The 23040-nt window shown below is 42.9% G+C and overlaps 1 protein-coding gene across 8 annotated transcripts in view; it reads left to right on the top strand.

Annotated features, from left to right (window-relative positions):
- The first annotated feature begins 338 nt into the window (after window positions 1–338).
- Window positions 339–23040, top strand: part of myo9bl (myosin IXb-like) — a 57146-nt gene continuing 34444 nt past the window's right edge. For 4 of the 8 annotated variants that reach the window (XM_085266156.1, XM_085266157.1, XM_085266155.1 and 1 more), the window contains exons 1-4: window positions 341–841; window positions 20877–21097; window positions 21236–21455; window positions 21801–22310. In XM_085266156.1, the coding sequence (XP_085122282.1) occupies window positions 20940–21097; window positions 21236–21455; window positions 21801–22310 (888 nt within the window). In that variant the 5' untranslated portion in view covers window positions 341–841; window positions 20877–20939. Of the gene's footprint in view, window positions 842–20876; window positions 21098–21235; window positions 21456–21800; window positions 22311–23040 lie in introns of all 8 variants that reach the window. The other 4 variants (XM_085266161.1, XM_085266159.1, XM_085266160.1 and 1 more) reach the window with 2 other exon arrangements.

Below are 23040 nucleotides of genomic sequence, written 5' to 3'. Positions count from 1 at the left end.
GATACATACGGACTGTACAGAGATGACGTCCAAAGAATCCCGAGTATATTTATTGGGTAAAAAAAATCAGACGCTGTTGCTAGGACAACGGAACGCTCCACTAAAACTAGTGGTGTCAGAATACAAATAATACAAAACAAAGTGGAGATTAGCTATTTTAGCTGCTATTTAGCTGCTATTTGCTATATAGCTGCTATTTTATGTAGCTTACGTGAACTAGTCAATTGTGCCTCCTCCCACTGAGGCGGAAAAAACAAACAAACAACAAGAAAACGCGGGTGAAACACAAAGCCTTTGTGTGACACCTGTAGTACCACCGCTAACCCAGCAGGGGGCGCTGCTCTCCTACAAACCCCTGTGAGCAACAGGGTGTCTTTATTGTATAGAATCTGGTGTGTGTGCCTTTTCCCTCAACTTTTTCAGCTCAGCCTGCCGCTGCTGTTATTTAGGCACAGAGAAAGGAAGTAGCGACAGGCTAGCTGGTTAGCCGGTCTGAAATCACACCGCCTGCGAGGAAGGAGGAATTTTTATCCCCCCAAACGATTCTTTGCTGTTTAATGAGCGCGTTTAAGTCGTCTTCGCGTTCCCCTCTCTTTCATTTCAGGTTCTTTTCTCCTCGGATTGAAACCTTCAAACTGATTGAGCTTTGTCTGTTTGGGACTTCACCGTTCTTAGCCTGCGTGCTGTAAATCAGCCTTATTTTCACCAGAGGAGAAAGGAGAGGGGGAAGAAGAGTAGATTATTATTTTGTTTTATTATTATTATTTGTCAGCAGTTGGTTGAATCGCGGGGAATGCTTTTGAGGATTACACCGCGACGATGAGAAAAACAGACGGCAAAGGTACGTTAAAGTCAGTTTGCTTGAGCTCGTAGCTTTTTACGAGCTCCTTCTTTCATTTTGTTTAATGAGAACGTTTTTACAGTAAAGTCCTAAATGTGTTGTAGTGTTTTTACTTTAGTTGCTGTTGCTATGTGTTTTATTTTTAGGGTTACCAGGAACATCATTGACGGAGCTGTTATAGGAAGTTAATGTGAGGCGGCTCATAATGCGTTAACCCTTTCACCGTCCCCCTTCAAAGCCCCATTTTAAGACACGCTATCAGGCAGTATTCCCAGTTTTTGGACCGGTTGTGGTGATAGCAGCATGTCTGTTTGTCAAAGCATGTCAGTGACACCCAGTAGCGGAGCTGCATCCGTTGTGTGAACGTCCGAGAATCGAGGCAGACTCGTTGCAGTGCAGTGTCCGCGGGCCCGGTTAGGTTTCTGTCACCGGGCTTCTCACAATGAAAGGATCCCACTTGTTTTGTGTTGGGTGACATAAATCCAGCCAGAATGATCCAGGAAGTGTCAGCTGTTGTTGCAAACTGTCGTGCATGTGGCACATGAAGACATGAGAGATTGTAGCCCTAATTCATTATTGTTGCACAATCAAAGGTGACGTCTACTCGTACACAGAGCTGTGCTAAAGCTCGAGTCGACCCTCGTTTCTTGTATTTTGGTAGGAAAACGAAGGAAAAGTTGCAGCGATTTATGTGCCTAAAGACACAAACGGCTTCTTTGCCAGGTTTGCTGTGTGGGGATGATACTGATTCATCTTTTGAGTTATGTACCTTTTTTATGCTTTAGTGATTCATAGGTCAGTGACACAACAAAGAAACAATAAGAAGATGGTCTGGTATGAAGGCTGCAGGCAGCTCCAGAAAACTTTTATTTATTTATTTATTTATTTAGAAATTGAAAGTCTAGCTCCTTGGAGACAAAATATAAAGAAATGGGAGATGACCGCATACTTTTTCTGTAGTATTAAAGTATTCTGTGGTACTTTTATTTTCATATCAAGCTTAAATATTGCCTTTATCTCAGGACTGCATTGCAGCGAGCCAAGATTCAAACAGTTAACTGACTGTCTGGCTTAGTAATATCACTAATCACAACCCCTGCATAACTTTCCCACCTCTCATTTGCATCTGCTTTGGGGAACTACTGTTAACTCAGTTTAAAGGAAATGCCTGGTGGTGTTATCTGGGTAACATTTATAAAGAGGTTTCCCAGTATTGTTTAAGTATAGTCATGTCCAAATGTGTGCAGAACCTTAATGAATCCTTTCAGATCACTGCCTCTGTGACGACTGCTACCGTCTCAGTGGTGGGAAAAAGTAATCATACAGCGCAGTATTTACTCCCTCCTTGTTTCTGTCTTTCCATTTCTCATTTACTGAATTGTGGTTTAACTAGAAAGTCCTTTGCTGCAATTTTGCATTCACACTTCCTTTTGACACGCTGGTAATCACATGCTCAGGAATGGGTTGAAATAAGGGGACAGACCAGAAAGTGGAAAATTATAGCTGTCAGCTGGTGTAGGGGTGCACAGCTTCAAGTTGTTACCTTGTGACCCAGGCGTTATAGAAGTGGGTGGGGGAAAAACTTGTTGACAGGAGGCTTTCAGTGTTTTCATTGCATGAGCAGGTGTGTCACAATTTTCACATGTTGTTAATTAAAAGGTTTAGTATAGAAATATTAATAATGTTGCTGTACGTGTTAAATGACACATTTGGAAACGGTCCCAATGACATGTGTGAGTAGCTTTTACTCGCTTGTATAGTATCATTAGTATAGAAGTATGAAGCTTCTGCATGCAAAAAGAAAGTGTCAGAACAGCTCTTGGACCCTTTAAGAATAGACTTTATATTTATTATTAGTTTTATTATTTAGATAAATATCTGTCTGAAGTACAGACTGTGTGGGAACTGCGGGGTCTTGGATCATTATATTTGAAAATTATTTGGGGATAGAAGGAATCATGACTGGAAGATGAGCTTTGTATGAACATGTGGATTTAAAAAGAGAAATGGAGCCCTTTCTTTATCTCGTATTGGCTGATCCCACATAGACCTGTGACATTATCTCCAGTGAATTATTAAAACAGGTCCAACATGCAGGGGACTAGTGCTTGTTTGTGTTAGTCTGCATCACCTGGTTAGCTGAAAATATAAACTATAATATTGAAGCTCAAAATTGATTACAGTGCAGTTTTTTAACCCTGTAAATTTCATCTGGTTAGGTCCTTTACGAGGCCACAAAAATGCTTTAGTGACAGCCTGTAACCAGTTTTCAGAGTAAGATTACAACAATGTGCACGACTTCATTAGATTTAATGTTGTTTATTGTGCCGCTCAGCCGATAAACATCACCTCATAATTTTATTCTGTGCACAGTCACTGCATGTGTAATATTTTGCTGAAACAAGGTGTTAACCACATTCTCCAGCTGTAATGGGAAGCTTTTGTGGGTGTGTACAGCAGATCTGATTATATGGGACCTGCTGACCGCGCAGCGATGCCAGTTAAACATCAGGATATCGTCGGTGTCCCCGTCTGTCGCGTTCAAAATTAAATGAACCCCCCGATCCCCGAGAGAAAGCTCAAAGATTTGATTTGCATTTATTAAAAATGCTTCCTGTTTTATAGCTATTCATAGAAATGTTGGCTATTTCCAGAAATGGGATGAATGCCACTGTGACTCAGATGTGAACACACCGTGCTCTTTATTCTCACATAAATCCAAAGCAGAGATGCAGTATTACTCGGACTCTTCCCCCACTTTACCCAAATTCCCACCAACTTAAATTTTTGCAAACGGCCAAACCCCCCAAAATTATACAGACCTCCTTAAAATGCATGTAAACGTTCAGCCAGTCCACAGAATGGCCCTCTGCCATCCTTTGAAAGAAAAGAGCCATATGGCCCCCACTAATGGTTTGTTGTCTCCAAACCCCGCTGCAGATCTGACAGTGGTTCAAAGATGGGGGAGGGGACCTAAAGCCAGCCACATCTCCAGATCAGCCTTCAATTTTAATTGTCTAAACATCCTGTTGGATGTAATTGCGTAAAATTGTGAATGTAAAAGATTTGCTTCTATATCGCTGAGCTGTTATTTCTCACGGACTGCGGGAGAGCTAGCTTTCATATTCGGCTTTGACTGATTAAATGTCACTCGGTGTGTTAGTTCTTCCCACAGATATCAGTTTGTAAACCGATAGAGCTGTACAAAGCCATTGGCCTACTTATTTTAAATGTATGTAAAATAAATGCAGAGCTGTGGCTGATTGGGATCATTAAAGTGAACCACATTACAGGAACTTTTGTTGTTTCTAAACGCTGCGCTTATCAAGCTGTTTTCTGCAGCGACACCACAGCCAGGAAGTTGTTTTTCAAGGTTACGAAGGGGTAGAAAGCAAATACAAATATACTGGTATATTTTTACATTGATGTGATGTAAGATTACTTGTGGTTAGCTAGTTACTCATAATCATCTTATTTTGAACTGGTGACTTGAGACGTGTGAGGCTATTTTCTCTTGGCACTCGGCTAAAGCGGCAGTGTAGCTTGCAGAGGATCGGCCAGCACCTCTGCCTAGTATATCTTATCTCAACTGTTTTCATGGTCACATGTTTTGGGGGAGGGTTTCTAAAAGTGAATTACTCAGAAGCTATTTGGTTTCTCACACTACTCATGATCAGAGTGAGAAATTGGGTTAAAATGGCCACTGCATCCACTGCGTTTTCAGTTTTTCAGAGTGTGTCTGCATCCTTCTTTTACTTTTAAAGTTTTCTGACAGAATGAGGACAGGAGAACAGGTTGAGCTATAGCGGGCTGTGGTACCGCTGTGTTTGCTAACAAGTCACTGTTGCAGCATGCGTCGTCTGTACATGCAGCTGGTGTACTGGCATATACAGGCTACCTGTGAAATGATGCAGACACCTGCAGTCCCGTGACACTGCAGAGCAGCCTCAGTAGGTCGAATAGATCAGCCACCGCGGCGATCTCTATATCCTGTAAGCAGTGGGCAAACTTGAATTGAACCGAAAGAATCACAGATTTATTTTGGGGACTTTTACTGTGGATAATAAAACTGTACTGTACAAACTGTGATTATATATAGAGGAAGTTGTTGCACCCACAGCAGATGTTCCTCACAGGAAAATCCCTTACTCTCTCCTCATAAGTCGTAATCAAATCTCATTACTGGTTTTGTTAGCAGGGATTTGATTTGTTTGAGTATAATATCTGTTCATCAACAGGTCATGAATAAAAGGAAAATGCACAGATTTCTGTTAAATGCGCTCACACAATCACTCTTATTCTCTAGCTGTTGAACATGCTCGTGCTGTGTGTTGTCACCCGGTCTACATACTGCAGCATAGTCACGCAGTATAAAACCTGAATGTTTTATACTGCGTGAGGTGTAGAAGGCACTGGTAAGGGCTTGGCCAGGAGAGCCTGACATGTAGAGACGTGCGTGCGCGGGCGTGCGTGCGTGCACATACAATGCTACTGAAGAGGACGGGCTTCACTCTGACTCTTTGTGGGCTCAGGCAGTTTTATAGCATCATCACTCAAAGATGACATACCAATCAGCTGATTGTGATGAGTCCGACTTTCTGATTCCCTTTAGTGTTACTTTTTCACTTGGTAAAGCAAACTGGGAGTACGAATCCATGCAGAAAGAAGAACTGGGACACCAGCATGCGCCCATGTTTGTGCTTTCTGTGCATTGTAGTCTGTTACAGAAAAGCTCCGGCCTCTCTGTGGCAAACATCAGGCAAAAAGCTTTGCTTTCTGCAGAAACTGTTAGCTGACATTTGTAGCATGCAGTCATGGTTTTGTTGAGACTGAACTAGGGAGTGAGTGAACAAGTTGGTTTATGTAAGCAGCCGAAGAGACGCAAAATGAAGGAGAGTGGTGGAGTGTTTCAATTCCAAAAAGTCCTTGGTAACTCTCCTAGTCTGCTCTTTCAATGTGGTAAGCTCAATTTATGGGCTTTATAAATAGTCCCAGCTGTAATGATAGGGTACAAGTGAGGAAAAGGCAGGCTGATCGTTTATGGATGGCCTACTTACAGTGCATTTGTTTGCTGCGACTTATTCTTCGCTCAGTCATCACTGCAGCTGTCAAACACATCACGTCAAGATGAGAAGTCTAATTTGGATTATTATGATTATGACGAATGTGCCAGTTTATGTTCTAAGTGTAGGCGCAGTAATAATCTGTTGGTTTATCCAAAATATACAAATCAATAATTTTCCATAGTAAAAGTGCAAATTGGTCTAAAAGGTGCACTTAAACCTCCAGCAGTTCAAGTACAGTGATTTCGTATGCCATTGGGTTCAAGTCAACGTGCTGCATCACGATTGTTTACATTCAGAGACTGTTTGCGTCACCATGGCAACCATGCGAACAGGCTTTTAGAGACGCGGCAGCTTTTTAGCCCAAACCCGGATCGTTGTCTTAACAAACTTCGTAAATTTTAATGACAATTTGTTAAGTTCATAAGGTGATAAAAGTGATGCAACTAAGGAAAATAAAACCCTGTGGCTTCTGGTGTGAGCAGAGATATGATTCATGCCATCAAATGTGGATCTTTTCACTCTCTGAGTAGAAAACATACAAATCAATAGATTAGAGGCTGTGTTTCTCTCACAAACTGCTGTGAGGCTGTTTTGTTATATTAGCCGGCTTTCTGATTTCCAGTCTGACATGTCTGGCTGGAGTCTTTCTGTCACTCCTTCCTGTGTAGGAGGTTACTGTCAGCCTGACTGGTTGATGGCTGCGGCGAGCTGTAACCTCTCCCTCCATCCTCTGCGTGGTCACTGATCCCGTCCCTTGGCTCTGGATTATGGGCGACAGGGACACACCCTGAGGCTTTATTTGCTGTTGCTCTGCGCCTGAGTGTCAAATGTTATGGTTAAGCACGGTTAATAAAAGCCAGTCGCATTCTGTGTTGAGTGAATCTATGGTGTGTTCACAGTAGGGCCGCCACAAACGATTATTCTGATAGTCGACTAGTCACCGATTATTCGACTAATCAGATCATCATCCATTGGACGTACAGCATACACCAGCAGCATCTGCTCTTATCTAACTATCATTAGCTTACAGCTTTAAGTGTTTACGGTGCTAACTAACAATAAAGACAAGATGATAGTTTATTAAATTTTAATGAAATTTGCAGATTGTTTCGGTGAAGTTTAATAAACTCCTTGCTATCTAAAATATAACAGGACACCGGAGTAAATTCTGGAGCATCTCACACTTCTGATAATCAGCTGTCTGTTTGACGTTTATTCAGCTGTGTAAAAACTATAACTTTAATCTCAGCCAAACCGATTTACTCAGGAACAAATAAAATTTAAAAAAAAAAGCCAAACAACAACATTTTAAAGTTATCTAAGTGACTCATATGTCATGTTTAACCTGAGTAGCGAAAGACGGCGGTGGGTTTGAAAACGATTAGCCGGGAGTCCGGTGTTTTCACGGCGCTAGTGACCTAGCCCCCGGCTAGCTATCGAGCTAGTGGGTAACAGACGTCTCAGAAAACGTCGGAGCGCTTTTGAAAATATGCGGTGTCTTGATAAACTGAGCAGATATTTGAGGTTTACACAGCTACATTCTCGCCTGAAAATATGTTAAATGTTTATTTTGTGACCCAGAAAGAATAATAAGAGTAATATTCAAACTAACTAGCTGCCGCCATTGTTGGAAACTGAGCTGGGCTGCGCTATGAATTCTGGGACACAGCTTCTTCTTCTTTGGTGTTTAACGGCAGCTGGCATCCTTGTACATGCAGTGCTGCCATCTTCTGTTTCAGTCCGTTATTACACTCTTAAATCCTGCTACTTATTCCTGCGTCTTTTGTGATCTTACAAAGCTTCAAACGACGCGTCGACTATTAAATCAGTCGTCGACGATTTTGATAGTCGACGTAATCGTGACTAGTCGACTAATCGTGGCAGCCCTAGTTCACAAGGTGAAATCTTAGTTTTTCTACCCGTTTGGTTCTCCTGTATGCTCACCAGCAGGATCACCTTTGTCACAGATACATTTGACTTAAAAATAATACTTAAATAATCTTAATTGCTGTTTCCAAAAAGCACGTTTGTCCCTTATCTCAAGTGCTAAATGTGTGTCTATTGCCCCTGTTGTACTGAAGGCACCTCTGTAGTTTAGCTACCACGAAAGGTCAGTTTAAATTGTTTTTCTTTTAGTTTACCATTTTAAAAAAAGCTCATTTTAAACAACTTCACTCAGATTCTTCAAGTTTCAAAGAGCAAAAAGCAGAAACTGGGTTGGACTTGTTTATATGTTGGTGGAAGAGGACGTTAGCATCATTCCTTAGTCATTCCTTTTGGAATGACCTGAGGGGAAAAAGAAAAGGATTATTTCATCCAGGCTGGGCAGTCTAGGTGACAAATCATTCCTGTTGCCTGTGCCAGGGTAGAAAGAAGCCAGTGTTACAGAGGACATTGGGAAAAGTGGCACAGATTGAGACTTTTGCTTACAGCTTTCCTTACAGCACCAGGTGAAGCACGGGGAATTTTACACAAGTAAAATCCCGTTTGTTCAGTTTGAGCAGATGTCCATTTAAACATGACGTAGTTTGATCTTTGGAAAATGCAATACCACATATCAGAACTGCATTTATTTTTTGGTACAGCTTTTCTTACGTTTGTTAGCTTTTTATTTCATTTTCGTGTGTGTAGCGTGGACGTGTTGGCACAGCTTTGTAGTTTAAGGGTTGAACTGTGTGTCCCATTGTGCCGACTGCAGCTTAGTCTCACCACTGGATGCCTGAAGGGCTGTGGAGAGTAACAAGAGAGGGGAAAGAGAAAAAACCAAAGACAGAAGAGCACAGACGAGGAAGGCATAGAAGAGCCAAGAGATGGAAAGAAAGAGCCGAGCCGAGGGCAGGAACAGTAGACCTCGGCTACGCTATTGGCTGAACTCCAGTCTGCCGTGTTTGTTTTTGCTCTATTTTTACCGTGCAGTCTGACACTGGTCACTGATGAATGGCTCTATATGTAAGTTGCATTTCATCTCACAGAAATCATTCAGGATGTCTGGCTCAGGTGGGAGTGTTAGGAGACATGATGCGGTCCATTAAGGATGGAAGACGAGGACTGGAGAAGAACATGTGCTGTTTGGAAAATAGCTTTAGTGTCTCGTCAGTTGAGCGTAATCCGGGGTTCTTGTGGCAGTGGTCATAAATTTATGTCGTTTTGCTCTTACGTTTGTGTTCGTTAAGCTTTGCGGAAATGTACGTGGGTTGTGTTTGAACAACACGATTCTCGAAGTTGAAACTGAGGTCAAAGCGTGTACGAGACACTGGATGAGTACTGTTAGTGGCTTTAAGGTGCATCCAAATGGTTTAAACATGCTGTTGTGAACCACAGACACTACATCTCACTTTCTTTCCTGCTGTGTTGTTTCTACTATGATCAGCTTTGTAGTACGTGGCATTGTTCCCACCTGTCTGGCTGTTTAAATTTCACCTGATGAACAAAGGCATGCGTCTTGAGTGTGGCATGTGAACTGGCTGTGGGAATAAGGGATTGTACATATAGTTGGTGCAGAGCAGCGACTATTCTGGTGTTACAATGGAGTCATGTGTTTGGGAGGTGTTTTTAGTGCTGGTAGCCCACATGAGTGAGCGTGTACAATAATCCCCTCTGTTTGCCGCCTTCCCTTTGCTTCCTTTTCTCTCCTTCCTGATTTCTGTCTGCAGCTGCCCCACATCTCCAGATGACATACTGTAGGTTTGTGCTTGCGATAGCAGTTTATTGCGCTAAGAAGGGGCGAAGCGTTTCCTATCTAATAAACACAAGCGAAATGGGCTTGTGTAAACCAGGTTGCATCCAGAAGGTGGACACAGCAACACAAAGCAGCATATTTCACACCAGAAAGCCCCTCAGAAAGATGCTAATGATGACTTCCTATTTTAAATGCGGAAAAAGTCCAAATAGAAACTTTTATTGTGAACTCTGGTGAACTCGGGGTTTTTCCAAGTAAATCTCATTAAATGCTCAAACCTTATAAACCGGTCCATGACATGGGACACAGTACAGTAAATTCATGGAGGTCAGCAGATATTTTCATGAATGATTCGGAGTAATCAGATTATTAATCACTTGGTGATTCAAATGTCAGCAAATGGTGAATAATAGCTTCTGAAATCAAAGTTGCATCTGATCAAATGAAGCGAGTGTTTGTTTTTTAATAAATCACTAAAAATGTAACAGAGTGGAAACATTTTAGCGCGATCTTACTTCATTATTAGTTATTGACCATTTTGTCAAATGTAGAATATATTCAAGGATTAAAGGAGGTTATGCTGGTATTTGTTGTTCTCTTCACCGTAATAAACTTTTTTAGTCTAGGAAGGAGAAACAGCCAGCATCCTGGAAGAGTTCACTGCCGACCAAAACTGGTTTATTAGTCGTACGTGGCTCCAATGACTTGTCCGGAAAGCCCTCCGGAGTAACGTGTCGCCACCAGCCAGCGTGGTTCCCACAGCAAGCCAATCGCACCGAGCAGCAGCTCCTGGGTTGCATTATGTCAGACATGCAACAGCCTCATTGCAGTGCACACGTCGAAAGCTGGGATACTCTTTGCATGTTTATTTGCATTAAGATCACGTTTTCGCTGTTGCAACTCAATGCCCGAGGTTTGAAAAATAAAAAACACTCCTAATATTTTGTGTTACACTCGTAACTGTTTTGTTGACCTTTCTGCTTCACTCGCTGGTGCTTGCCCTCTGGTCTGACCCGCCCGGGTTACAGACTAGTAAAGAGGCATTACATGTAAATCAGAAACACCTGAACACGGGCTTTTTATAGTCCGGAGCGCTTCCTCAAGCTCGTCCGCTCTCCTCTACTCGAGGAGACTTTGCATCTGGACCGAGTTAAACCAGCAGCACCAAATGTTAGACAGTGGGGAGCAGAGGGGGTGACCAGCAGGGGGTCGAATGGGAGGAGCTGGAGGTAACTCTCTGACAGACAATGATAGGACGGAGGCAAAGGGGCACAGCAAAGGGAGCGGTTACAAACCCAGCAGTGCAGATCAGGCTGACGGTTGGTGAGACGAGGGGGAGTGTAAGGCCGTGGCCTGGGCCTCCTGGATTATTGCGGCGCTGTGAAATGTACATGAAGTAATAGTTTACAAATGTCAGCTCTCCTCCACAGCACAGGACGAGAGACGAGGAACACAGCAAAGACTGTAACGTTGTTTTTAAACCTCTGTGGGGGATTTGGGGTCATACCTTCCTCCGAGGGATGTCAAATGAACAGCTGCCCGTTTGTCAATACATGACTCAGACACATGATATTGGGAGTAGCAGATCAATGCGGTGCACTCAGATGACCATGTTATAATTGATTAGCACCGTCCATCACAGCTGTGGACTGCTGGCTAACTCTCATTTGGTTATGGTTTTGAAGAACTGGGTGCTCGCTGTCATGTTAAATATTTATCATCTCTCAGCGGAGTTTGAGTTTATCATCTCTAATAATGTCTTCCTCTTCTCTTCCGTGTAGCGGGGAAGATGACTGTGACCGTGAGCTCTGTTGAATGAATGGGATAATATCATCAAGTCAAAGACTGGATCCCTGTGGCTCCTCTCTCCTTTATCCTCCTCTTTAGACGGAGCAGCAGATGCTCCTCGGCTCTGGTTTTATTGTTTGTGGCTGGCCAGCCTGGGAGCTTAAAGACGGAGGGGGAGGAGATGAGCTTTCAGTGCCCTTTTCTTCTTCTTCCTCCACTCTCTCCACAGTTCTCTCTCTATATCTGTGCTTGTCTTATTCAGCCCAGTTGGTGACTGTTGGATGAGTTAATTCCCTGATTGAGGTTTTTGGTCCCTTTAAACAAAAGGCTGTGTCTTTGAATAGACCACATGGCTCTAATAGGAGCCATTCACTGCCATTTTGGGTGCAACTGCACCTCCTATAGAGCCTCAGCCCTGAGGCTGATTTACCACCACTCAGCAGCAGCAGGAGCAATCTCTGTCTGTCTTTCTGAGTGCGTCTGTGAGCATTAGCCAGAAACCACATTCAAAGTTACAAACGCACACACACACAGTGAATCTGAGCTTTCTTTTCGTCGGTGTCACAGAGCACAATGCTGCCTCGCTTTGGCAAAGAGCCAGATCCTCTCATCCCCGTTAGGTCATGCAGAGACAGCGTAGCGGTGATGGATACCTCGGCGGCCCCAGCTCCGCTTTCCCTCGGGACAGCAAAGGCACTTTTCTCGACAGCATGGAGGCCAGCCGCGCAGATGCTCCCCGTAACGGCTGCACGTAGACTCGAGAAGATAAAGTCATTAGAAAATCATCGTAAAACTAATGATTACATTTAAGTTCAACTAGAGCTGGGCGATAGAACGATAACGATATGTATCGCGATATAACTTTTACTCGATAGAGAAATTAAGCTATCGCGATAGACCTCGCCGCTCTTGTCCTCTTAAAAAAAAAAAAAAAAAAAAAGGTCAGCCAATCCAAATTCAGTAGCGCAGAGCCGAACCAATCACAGCCGCAGCGTCACGTCGCGTGACTTGCTACGTACAGCACAAGTGCCAAGCCGCACGTGTGTTTGTTTGGGAAGCAGCCAGCGGGTAATGGAGGAAATGAGTGTGCCGACTAGAAAAATCAACCGAGCGTGACCGAAGAGAAAACAGATGACGGTTCCAATGAGATTGTCGAACGGAAGAGCCATAGAAGTTCCGTAGTGTGAAGGTATTTCAGCTATTTCAAGTCTGACAAAAAACAGAGTAGCGTGCACTGTAAATTGTGCCGAAAGCAAGTCTGGAAATACAATAAACTGGTGCATGCGTCACACTGTGCGCCACGTTATTGTTTCGGTGAAATGAATTTCTACAATATTGTTAATTCTACTCTCTGCAGTGTTTAAATGCTTACATATACACACAGTTACTGTCCCTCCACACATACGACTCTGTTCTGCTTCTATGCCCCAGCTTTGTTTACTTTTTCCCACCGAGGCTTCTAGACTTCTGATTGGCCAACATTTCTGCACGGTTAGGAATCTAGCGCCACCTGCTGCTTTGGCATGTTCATAGCAGCGTTTTCCTTCATTTCTGCCTTTATGTGTGGACGGGATTATTTTTTAAAACGAAAACGGAAAATCTCCGTTTTCAAAAATACCCGTGTACGTGTGGACGTAGCCTCAGTCTCTGACTGGAAGCGCTAATTCGTCATTCGGCTTTTGTCAGACTAAAGTAACTGTTAAAACTGTTTGAAAAGCTCAGCTATACAACAAGGACAGATTGAGAATTTCCTTTTAGTTCTCAGTTTATTTGATATTGACAAAAGTTAGTCAGTTTTGTCTGTTCTTCTGTAAAACAAACTAAGATTTATTTTTAGAATTAATATTTTGTTTCTAAGTGGAATTGACAGTTTAGTCTGTTTCGTTTGTTCTATTTTGAAACTTAAACGCTTTAGCGGCTGCCTTTTGTGTAGTTTGCAATATTTGCCTTTATTTATCTGAAAAAGTCTCATGTTCCTTAAGTACATCTACCCTGTTGAACTTATTATGGGAAATAAATATTTAAAAACAAGCTGCTGATTATTTCACATTTTACTTGTGAGCAACGGCACATTTAAATCTTACAAATATAGTTATTTGGCTTATATCGTGATAGATATCGTTATCGCCTGAAATGAAAAAAACATATCGTGATATGAAAAAATCTCATATCGCCCAGCTCTAAGTTCAACACAGATGTTCAGATTGTTCAACAATTTCCTCCACTTCACAAACACATCTAAAAAAAACAAAACAAAATGCAAAGCTTTATTTAACGTTTTGTCGAGGTTTGGGGATTGTCAGGATATCTGTATCAGAATTATAGATGTCAAAAATAAAGTGGTCGAAGTAAGAAATCAATGAACCTGAAAGGAGAAAAAAACTCCCACCAGCAAACTATACAAACCTAAAGTACACAGTCACGGTTTTGTGGAGGGGGTGTAAACGTGTGCAGAGCTGTATGCAACGTTTTTACAAAACTGCAGAAAACGTTTCATTGTGCTTTGATTGTTTGAACCTCTCTGACCTTTCATGAGTTTGGTTCCACTCTGAAACGTAGACGTATGAATCTGCCAAAGTCTCGTTACACTGTCACTTGGTGAGTCACATCCACAAGCGTCTGCTTTTGACACTCACGATGAGCAGTGTAATCTTTGCTCATTGCAACAATCACTCAGTACGTTTTATGAAGCCAGTAGGTGTAGTGTGAGCAACTCATGGGTCTGCACACGGTGCGTTCGAGCGCAGCACTGAGCTGTAGGTCTCGTATGTTCTGGTCATCATACATATAAGATGTATGGAGTGCAAATCTGTTACAGCGCCACTGAAGCGTGGCGTCACTACATCTGTATAAGAAGATGCTAAATCTCATGGTGTGTGTGTGTGTGTGTGTGTGTGTGTGTGTGTGTGTGTGTGTGTGTGTGTGTGTGTGTATTTAAAAAAACAAAAATCCCAGATATGTAAAGCAAATATCTTCTCAACAAACAAGAATAGCAATAGTAAAGTGCTATGTGTGATAGACCAGCATAAAAAAGATAACGGAGACGATGTAATATAAATATAATGTAAACAACCTGGTTGTTCCAGCTCTGAAAAAGAATCCTAAGGCTCAGCTTCAGTTCAGTCTCCTCTAACGGTCATGTCCGTGGAGCGTCATGTCTGAGGTGGGAGCTGCTTGCAGCTATGACTCATGGGAAGCATCAGGCATCTTCTCATGGCGCTGCAGAGGAATGTTGGGAGTCCACACACACACACTGCTGACATCATAGCCTGCGTCCTTGTGAGTCCCATAGTATTTGAAGTTCATGAGCCTTCTGCCTCATCATATGTGTCATTAAACCATTCACTTCCTGTCAGCTCGTGTGTTGTTACTAATTGGCTGAGATGTGTGTGTCCTGTGAGGGTGTGTGTTGGTGTTTGGAGCTCCATTAGGGGTCAGGTTTACCGTCTGTAGCGCAAAGAGCACAATGTCCACAAGTTTCCAAGTAGGATTATAAAGGCTACACTAACTTTCCATATAAAGGCAAAATATTTATTTTCTCTCTTCACTAATCAGCGTCGTTCCTCGTCTTCTCTGGGTGGACCTTTCTTTGAATGTGGCTGAAGTGGATGGAGGCAGGCGAGGGACTAAGACCTGGATGGCTTACTTCACTTTTCCAGCAAAAATTCTTGTTTTACTGCCAAGTCTTGCTTCTGTTATGATGAAGTGCTTGTTTTATTAAGCTATTTGGTCTCTGTGCAGTCTGTCACAGGGGTAATCGACTTCTTCTGTACTCTTTCCTGGATCGTGTTTATCATCGCTCTTTTAAAATCGTCTGAAACATGACGTATTAGAAGAACCAAAATATTTAGTATAAACAGCGTAGCTCAATGAAATGTTAACCACACAACTGACTTGAATAGTTGTGCAAGCTGTGCATGAACATGTAATGAGTGGGCGAGGAAAATAAATATATCAACATTAGAAAGCCTCTTGGCTTGAGATACTGTAATATCTGCAGGAGGTGGTTTATTAAATAGATGTTCCCCTGGATGTCCAAACCTTTGCACCTGCTACAATTACTTATGAATTTCTATTTGTTATTTTCCCATGAAATGAAGATTATTGGGCTCCTTCAGTTTTTAATATGATACTGATACCTTGGCTGTGAGTATCTGCAGATACCAGGGTTAAATGAATGACTTAACCACTGCTTTCATAATCTTTGTTTAAAATTAAACAAAAGATAAATGCATTGAAAATTAGAAAATGTAGAGTTGTTTCATTGGTCTAGTCATAAGGCGGTTGTGTACTGCTGTCATTTACAGACATGATAGCTTCTGCTTTTGGATGTGACAAGAGATGGCTGAGGTGAAATCCTTTTAATCGTCTTGACAACCGAGGCTTCGATTCCACTTATGTTACCATAAGTGGAATCGAAGCTTCCTGAAAAGCATGTAAAGGAGCAATTGAGCAAGAGAGAAGTGTTTTTGAGTACAAAGCTGCTGCAAACAACCAAAGAGCTCTTTGTGTAGCAGCCTGAAATGTCTGCTTTGCTGTTGGCTTCCTCCGCTGCTACTGTAGCTCCTGCTAACACCTGAGGTAGTAACCACAGGGCCCACGTTAGCCTGCCTAGCCTTCTGAGTGAGGAGGGCTGCATCCCTATTATCAACATTTGATGCGAGCCTCCACTTAAATGTCTGCCGGCTTCTTTTCACTAAAAAAATGGGTCACTTCTCCTGGGTTTCTCATGCTTTTGCATGCAAACAAATCAGCTCAGTCACATTTTGCTCGTGCAGCTGAGTCAATTTACTGCAAGCCCATTTTCAAATTTTATTTGTGACATACACAGTCATACACAGTACTGTATGCAGTGAAATGCTTACACTTAAAGTTAAAAATAAAATAACTGTACAACAAAATACACAATATAGAAATATATAAGAATATATGAAGAAATATAGAACAATAACAGCAGCTGTATGAGTAATAAATGGAAATGAAGAAATATACTGTCCAGGGTTGTGCAGTCCACATGTGTGTCTTGTGCAGTGCAAATATGCTTAAAGTGATTTATTTAAGTGACTTAAGCGATAAAGGGATTCAATCAGATGACCACGCAGTGTAGTTGTGCAGCAGCCACTAGTGTAAACAAAGTCCAGAAAGTCCAGTGTGTGTGTAAGAACCACATGTGTGGGTCAGTACTGTGTGGTGGTGTGATTGAGAGACCGTATCGCCTGCGGGAAGAAGCTCCTCCTCAGTCTCTCTGTGTTGGTCTTCAGGGAGCGGAATCGCTTTCCTGACCTCAGCAGAGAGAACAGTCTGTTGTTGGGATGGCTGAGGTCCTTCACCATCTTCCTGGGTGCTGCTTGGTGCTGTTCCCGAACCAGGTTGAGATGTTTCCCGTCAGGATGCTCTCTATGGTGCAGGAGTAAAAGTTCCTGAGCACCTTGGAGGGCAGTCTGAAGTCTGTCAAGCGTCTGAGGTGGTAGAGACGCTGTCGGGCCTTTTTCATGTTGATGTGACAGGACCATGACAGGTCCTGCGTGATGTGAACTCCGAGGTATTTGAAGCTGTATTTGGTATTTGGCTGGACAATGCAGAGGTGGGGGTGAGCGGTGTCTGATTTTAATTAGCAGCAGAGCTTGTTATTACTGTGTTCTGCTGCCCACAGTAAGCAGGTAAAAAGCCCCTCTCTATCAGCCCCTCGTAAGCAGCTGAAGTGCCAGGCTAAGCCTACGCAAAGCAGACGCCCCACAGTCTTATCTGAGGAATGCGTGGCATCGTCACCGAGGATCTCCTCTGCAGGGAGGAAGCTTTATTATCTCAAAGCCTCTTTCTCCTTTGATTGTCCCCTGAGACCACTCGTAGATGTTTACTTTTTCCTGCCTGTGTCTGCAGATTTTTTTCTTCTCTTTTTTCTGTCACTACCTTTTTATTTTAAGATATATTTGATTTTCCTTCTGTGCACTGCTGCTCAAATTGAGCTGCAAATCTTCGTGCCTTGCATACGGATACTGTAGCCGTGTGCTTTCTCTGTTAAAGCTAGCGTAGAGAGAGCCGCTCAGGAGTTATTGAAAGATTCAAACCAGACGGAGCTCATGATGGAGGATAATGATTGTGCTGTCCTTTGTGGTCTCTAAAGTTTTGCATGCCTTGGCATTTTACAGGCTTGCATGTTTTTGGGACTGTGGTCAGCAAGCCTGGCAGAGCCACAAGCTCATGAGTCTGAAGTTGCTCTCCTTTTCCTCTAATTCTCAACTGTGGCCTCGATAATTACAGACTTGGCTTCATGAAGATGTCTTTGTTGTTGCATTTTTGTATTTCTCCATTTTATATTATGTAGTTTCTTTTGTACGCATTATAGAGTTAATCCCTGCTGTATGTTTTTTTTCCAGTTAAACTTAAAGTGAACAGATGATGCTCATTTATCACAGAGGCAAAAGAAAACTGCAGGAAACACAAACGACCAATGAAGGCTCCAGATTAACTGGTTAGAACACATCAGTTGCTGGGTAGCCTCGTGTGGTTTGCTTTGCTTTCTTAGTTAATCCAAAACATGAATTTCTTCATGAGATGCTAATTGTTGTGTAATTATTCTTTCTTCAGCAGATACTCCTGCAATTAACGAGTCAGGGAAAAGCCAGAACATTGGCTTTGCTACCGTTGCACAACTGGATTTTTGTGCACATGAAATGCGATGTCATCTTATCTGAGCTAGCCAACTATCTGCAGACTGACTCTGTATTCACGATTTTTGTCATTCACCAAAGAGTTTAATTGAAAACAAACTTTATGATGGGGAAATTAATCATTCATAATTGAGAAACCTCATGTGTCAGTGCCTCCTTTCTGTAGCGGTGCTTAATTTGGGGATTTCTGTGAGTAAAACTTTCCCTTTTTTTGTGTCTGCTTCAATGACAGAAATGATAAACTATCCGTCTTGGTACTTACAGGACTCGAGCCAGGATCGGTTTACCAAAGCCGGCTGTTCACCCTGCAGCGATTTAAGCCAGGTTCACGTTTCCCCAAGAGGGGGCTCGCAGCGAGCGCAGCGTGCATTACTGATGCACAGCCACGCTACGTGATCCATCACCTGCAAACTTTACCCAGCTGCTTCTCCTGTGATTCACACTCAGCTGACCTGTAGATCACTGTTCTGCATTACGTTTGTGATAGACAGCATTAACTTGGATTATATTCTTTGGCTGTGACCCAGCTGGATGTTACAGTGAATCAGTGCTCAGCACTACTTCAGTTCTGCTCCAGGTGACTTCTAATGAATCTGCAATAACAGCCAGACTTTGAGTCAGTGATGTAAAGCTGTCATCGTGCCAGCCTGAGATACTCATTCATCTCCAGAGTTGTTTTAGTCTAAAGTAAACAGATTCAAAGAAGTGACACTTTACAATGATTCGGATGCAGTTAGGCTCTGCATGAGTCTGTAACGATGCTGTTGGGGCGTGGGCGCTGTTGACTTTAACAGGGGAACCGCCAATAGAAAACCCGGGTGGCAGCACGTGTGGTCCACCAACTGGAGAAGTGCTTAACTTGGGGGTGGGGTTAAAATAATGTCCCAGCTGATGTCATACAATTCACTTCAAGATACAGCTAAACACACACAAACAGATTTAAAGCCATACAAAGTTTATTTAAAAGACATCAAGGAACCAATAAAAACTCTGACTGAAAACCTCAAACTTTAAAGAAACTTTATTTCTGAGAGAATTCAGATCACCATCTTTTCTTTTCTTTTTTTTTATGATGGTAACAGCGATGTTTGTCTCCAGCAGCAGGAGTAATAATGTTGTTTTTCTCCTGTTCCTGTTTGCAGTCACGCCTCCCTTCATATAGTCTCACACATGGACACTATGTCACTTAAATAGTATTTCTTTGCTTTACGGGCGATAAAGCCCATGATGGAGACAGAGTTTCCATTAAAAGACTTAAACTGCCAGAGCACTAAAATCATCATCATCACTTCATGGTGCAACAAGAAGTTGCAGAAAGTTCCTCTCAGGGTCTGCTGTGTGGGCAAAGCTGTTGCTTTTAAATAGATTTTAGATTGAAACATGTTAATGCAGGTAATAACCTACCTCCCATACTTACAGCCTAAATACACATATCTTCTGCTGTGATAAAAATAGGCAGGTTTCACTGGTTAATATACTGGTAACCTGAAATGAGAGCGTGGTTTCTTCTTTTCTTTTTAAATAAACCTTTGGAACGATGAGATGATGCTGTTGAACTGCAATATTACATCTAAACGGTTTAGCCGATGCTTTGAAAGAGCCGGTGTCTGACTGTGTTGCAGTTTAACTGCAGTAAATGTTACTGCAGTTGTGCCAATCATGTGATTCGTCATGAAGACGTTTGTCCCTTACAGCATGAGGGCGAGTCTGGGAGCTTCCCCGTGGTGATGAAGTCAGTCAAGTCCATAGTAAGGAGTGAACAGCTCTCGGTGATCTGCTGGAAGTTGTGCAAAGACTGTTTTGTGTTGGCAACATGTCAGCAGTGAAAATCAAGTCATTGGCAGATAGAGATGAGTCGTTGTGGTCCAGAGTTGCTTAACTTAATTAGACCTGAACCAAGTGGTGCAGCATACATTACTGTAGTTGTTTTTTAAGACTGAATCATGTGCAGTCATTAGCCCAGTTGTGGCTTGCCCTAAGTGCTCTCAGCATTTGTGTCTTTGTTGCTATCACTAAGCGGAAGGGTTGAATTCCTGTGCAGCGTCTGCAGCTGCAACTTATGGTTTCCCTAGCAAGGCCGTGTGACGTAAGTGATGTGACAATAATATGGATCTGATGCTTGACAAACGCGTCGTTTTCTCTCTCGTTGAAATGGATGTGTCTGACCTACTTAGATGACTGAGCTGTTTTTAAAGACTGCAAACATGGAAGGGCTTTTTTTTTTCAGTCAAATATATTTAAATCAACATATATTGACCTACCAAACTCTTACATTTACTTATATAGAGCTGTCTGCTAGGTTAATCAGCAGGATACTTGGAGTGAAATTCTGTGGGTGAAATTCCACAGATGAAATCTGATACTGAAGAGAAACTATTTCACTTTGTGCTTGATTCATTGTTTAGACCTGTGAAACGCTAAAACGATTTATATTGGAATTCAAAAAGTCATGTTCGTAAATAAGCTCTGGACAATGTGAGAAGAGTTTTTATTTTAACATGTCACGTGTGGGAGGAGGTGGCCTCTTTCACATACTTTGTGACTATACTGGAAATACTTTGACTCCTGTGTGAAGGTGTGCAGGAGGCAAACTGAAGATATTTGCCTGCCACACTCAGATTGAGGCAAATGGATGCGTGCAGTTGTGACCATATGATTGGGTTGGACACATGCACCATCACCTGTTAATGTCTGCAAAGGTAGTGTCACTCCTTTCATCCTTGCACTGGAACATGCCTCAGCTGCACAAGTGTAGTCTTATTCTGTGGGAAACTCAGCACTGTCTTCTTTAGGCTTGACACCAATGTTTATCTGTAATCTGTCTTCTTCAGGTGCTGCGTAGTGAGAGAGAAGCGGTGTGTGCGGCATGCTGAGGCCACACCCCCTGGCTCAGAATGAGTGTCAGAGATGGCGCTGCCAACATGGCAACGACTGCAGGTGGGGGAGGCGGGGGAGGCGGGCAAGCTAACCCTGTCGATCAGGATGGCCGCTCATACACGCTCCAGATCTATCCGAGGTTGGCTGCTTACCCATCCACCTGCTGCAACCTCAAGTGAGTATCTCACCTGGAAAATAAACATCAGCATCAACCGTTTAGTTAGTTTGTCGTTGCTTCATTTATTTTTATGCGCACAAAGTTATTGCACAACTTATTTATAATAGTTTTTTTAATCTGCCCTGCTTCTATCAGAGTGCAGAAGGATGCAACGGCTGCTTCGGTGATCTCGGACGCCGCTACGGCACTGGGGCTGGACCCCAGACGCCTGTACGTGCTGGCAGAGGTGAAGGAATGTGGTGGGGAAGAGTGGGTGCTGGAGGCCGGAGACCTGCCGGTACAGAGGTTCCTGCTGTGGCCTCGAAAAGCACAGGAGCAACACCCTCAGAGCCTTGGCTTTTACTTCTTACTACAGGTAGAGTTGACAGCACACGACACGTTACAGTCAGCTCAGTCAACGTGCTTCTACTCTCTGTTTCTCCTTTAGTGAGAAAAAACAGCAAGTTGTTAAACCCTAGATACAAGTTTGCAGACTATTTATGGAAAATGTAACAGAAAAGGCGAGAAAATCATTTTTCCAGCACATGTAACAGCAGCATGTGTGAGACGAGTGCTGTTTGGCCCTGGCCTTGATGATTTTGGCCAGTTTGAAGGAATGCAAACAGCCCGGAATATTTTTAACAGTCTCAAGAAATCAGTGTGTCAGTTTGACGAGTAGACGGCTAATACGTGCTGTTTTTGTCTTTATAATTTAATCCAGGAGAGGAATCGTGATGGCTCAATCCGTTATGTCCACCTCCCGATGTTGTCCAAGGAACAGGAGGCACAGCGGCTCGCTGCCAGGGGCTTCCTTCCCCCTCCCCAGGATGATTTTGCAGACCTCTGCAACCTCCCCGTCCTCAATGAGGACAGCATATTAAACAACTTGCGCACACGGTTTCACAAGAAAAAGATCTATACCTATGCAGGGAGCATCCTCATCGCCATCAACCCCTTTAAGTTCCTGCCCATCTACAACCCTAAGTACGTCAAGATGTACGAGAACCACCAGCTGGGCAAACTGGAGCCTCATATTTTTGCTATCGCAGATGTGGCCTACTATGCTATGCTCAGGAAGAAGGTCAACCAATGCATTGTCATCTCTGGGGAGAGTGGCTCAGGCAAGACCCAAAGTACCAACTTCCTGATCCACTGTCTGACTGCTCTCAGCCAGAAGGGCTACGCCAGCGGGGTGGAGAGGACCATCCTGGGTGCTGGACCAGTTCTGGAGGTAAGATGCTATGTGTGATGGCTGGGTCTGTCTCTACTCCAGTGGACAATTTAATTGAACTGTAGCTCAGCTAATTTGAATTAGCCTAGCCTTGCCATGCCTTAAACCTTAGCTGATCCAGCTGCAGGGACTAAAGAAAGTATATTAAAAATGTTTACATAGACCCACGGGTGCAGAAAAAAGATGGTTTGGACTGAGAGCTGAAGTCCACACAGGTTGCCACATCATTAGGCATACGCTTCTTTGTCATTTTTTAATCTATATTGGACCATAATTTACAAAATGAGCATCAGTCTGTATTGAAGAAGACCTGAAATTAGTAATCGAGACTATAAACTCGTTAGGAAAGTGTTTACCGAAGTAATGGGTCACATAAGTTTTCCCATAGACTTCTACACGATCTCACTTCCACTTCCTTAGAACCACTGCAGGTTTAAGGTGCCTCCACATGGGCGTCGCTCCTCAGAGTGCCATACTTATTTACTGCACTGGTTTCAGTCAGTTGCTCTCTTGATTAGGTCACATCGAGTGGTGAGAGCACTTCCTCAGAAGTGACTCATGATTTTGCTTAGACGTACAAAAGCACAGACACGAGATGAAAAAACTGCAGCGAGCTACATTTGGAGATATTTCACAGGTTTATATGTCTGTAGTTATGAATGGTGAAAACATCTGAGCTCATGTCGAACTGAGGAAATCTATTTTCAGGCTGCTGCGTGGGCTAACATGA

This window comes from Mchenga conophoros, linkage group LG23, assembly GCF_057382185.1.
Source record: "Mchenga conophoros isolate Kocher_MC1m ecotype Shallow Benthic linkage group LG23, M_conophoros_male_GT1.1, whole genome shotgun sequence".
Lineage (NCBI taxonomy): Eukaryota > Metazoa > Chordata > Actinopteri > Cichliformes > Cichlidae > Mchenga > Mchenga conophoros.
The sequence above is the reverse complement of the archived record's forward strand: the minus strand, read 5'-3'. Positions and strand labels throughout refer to the sequence as shown.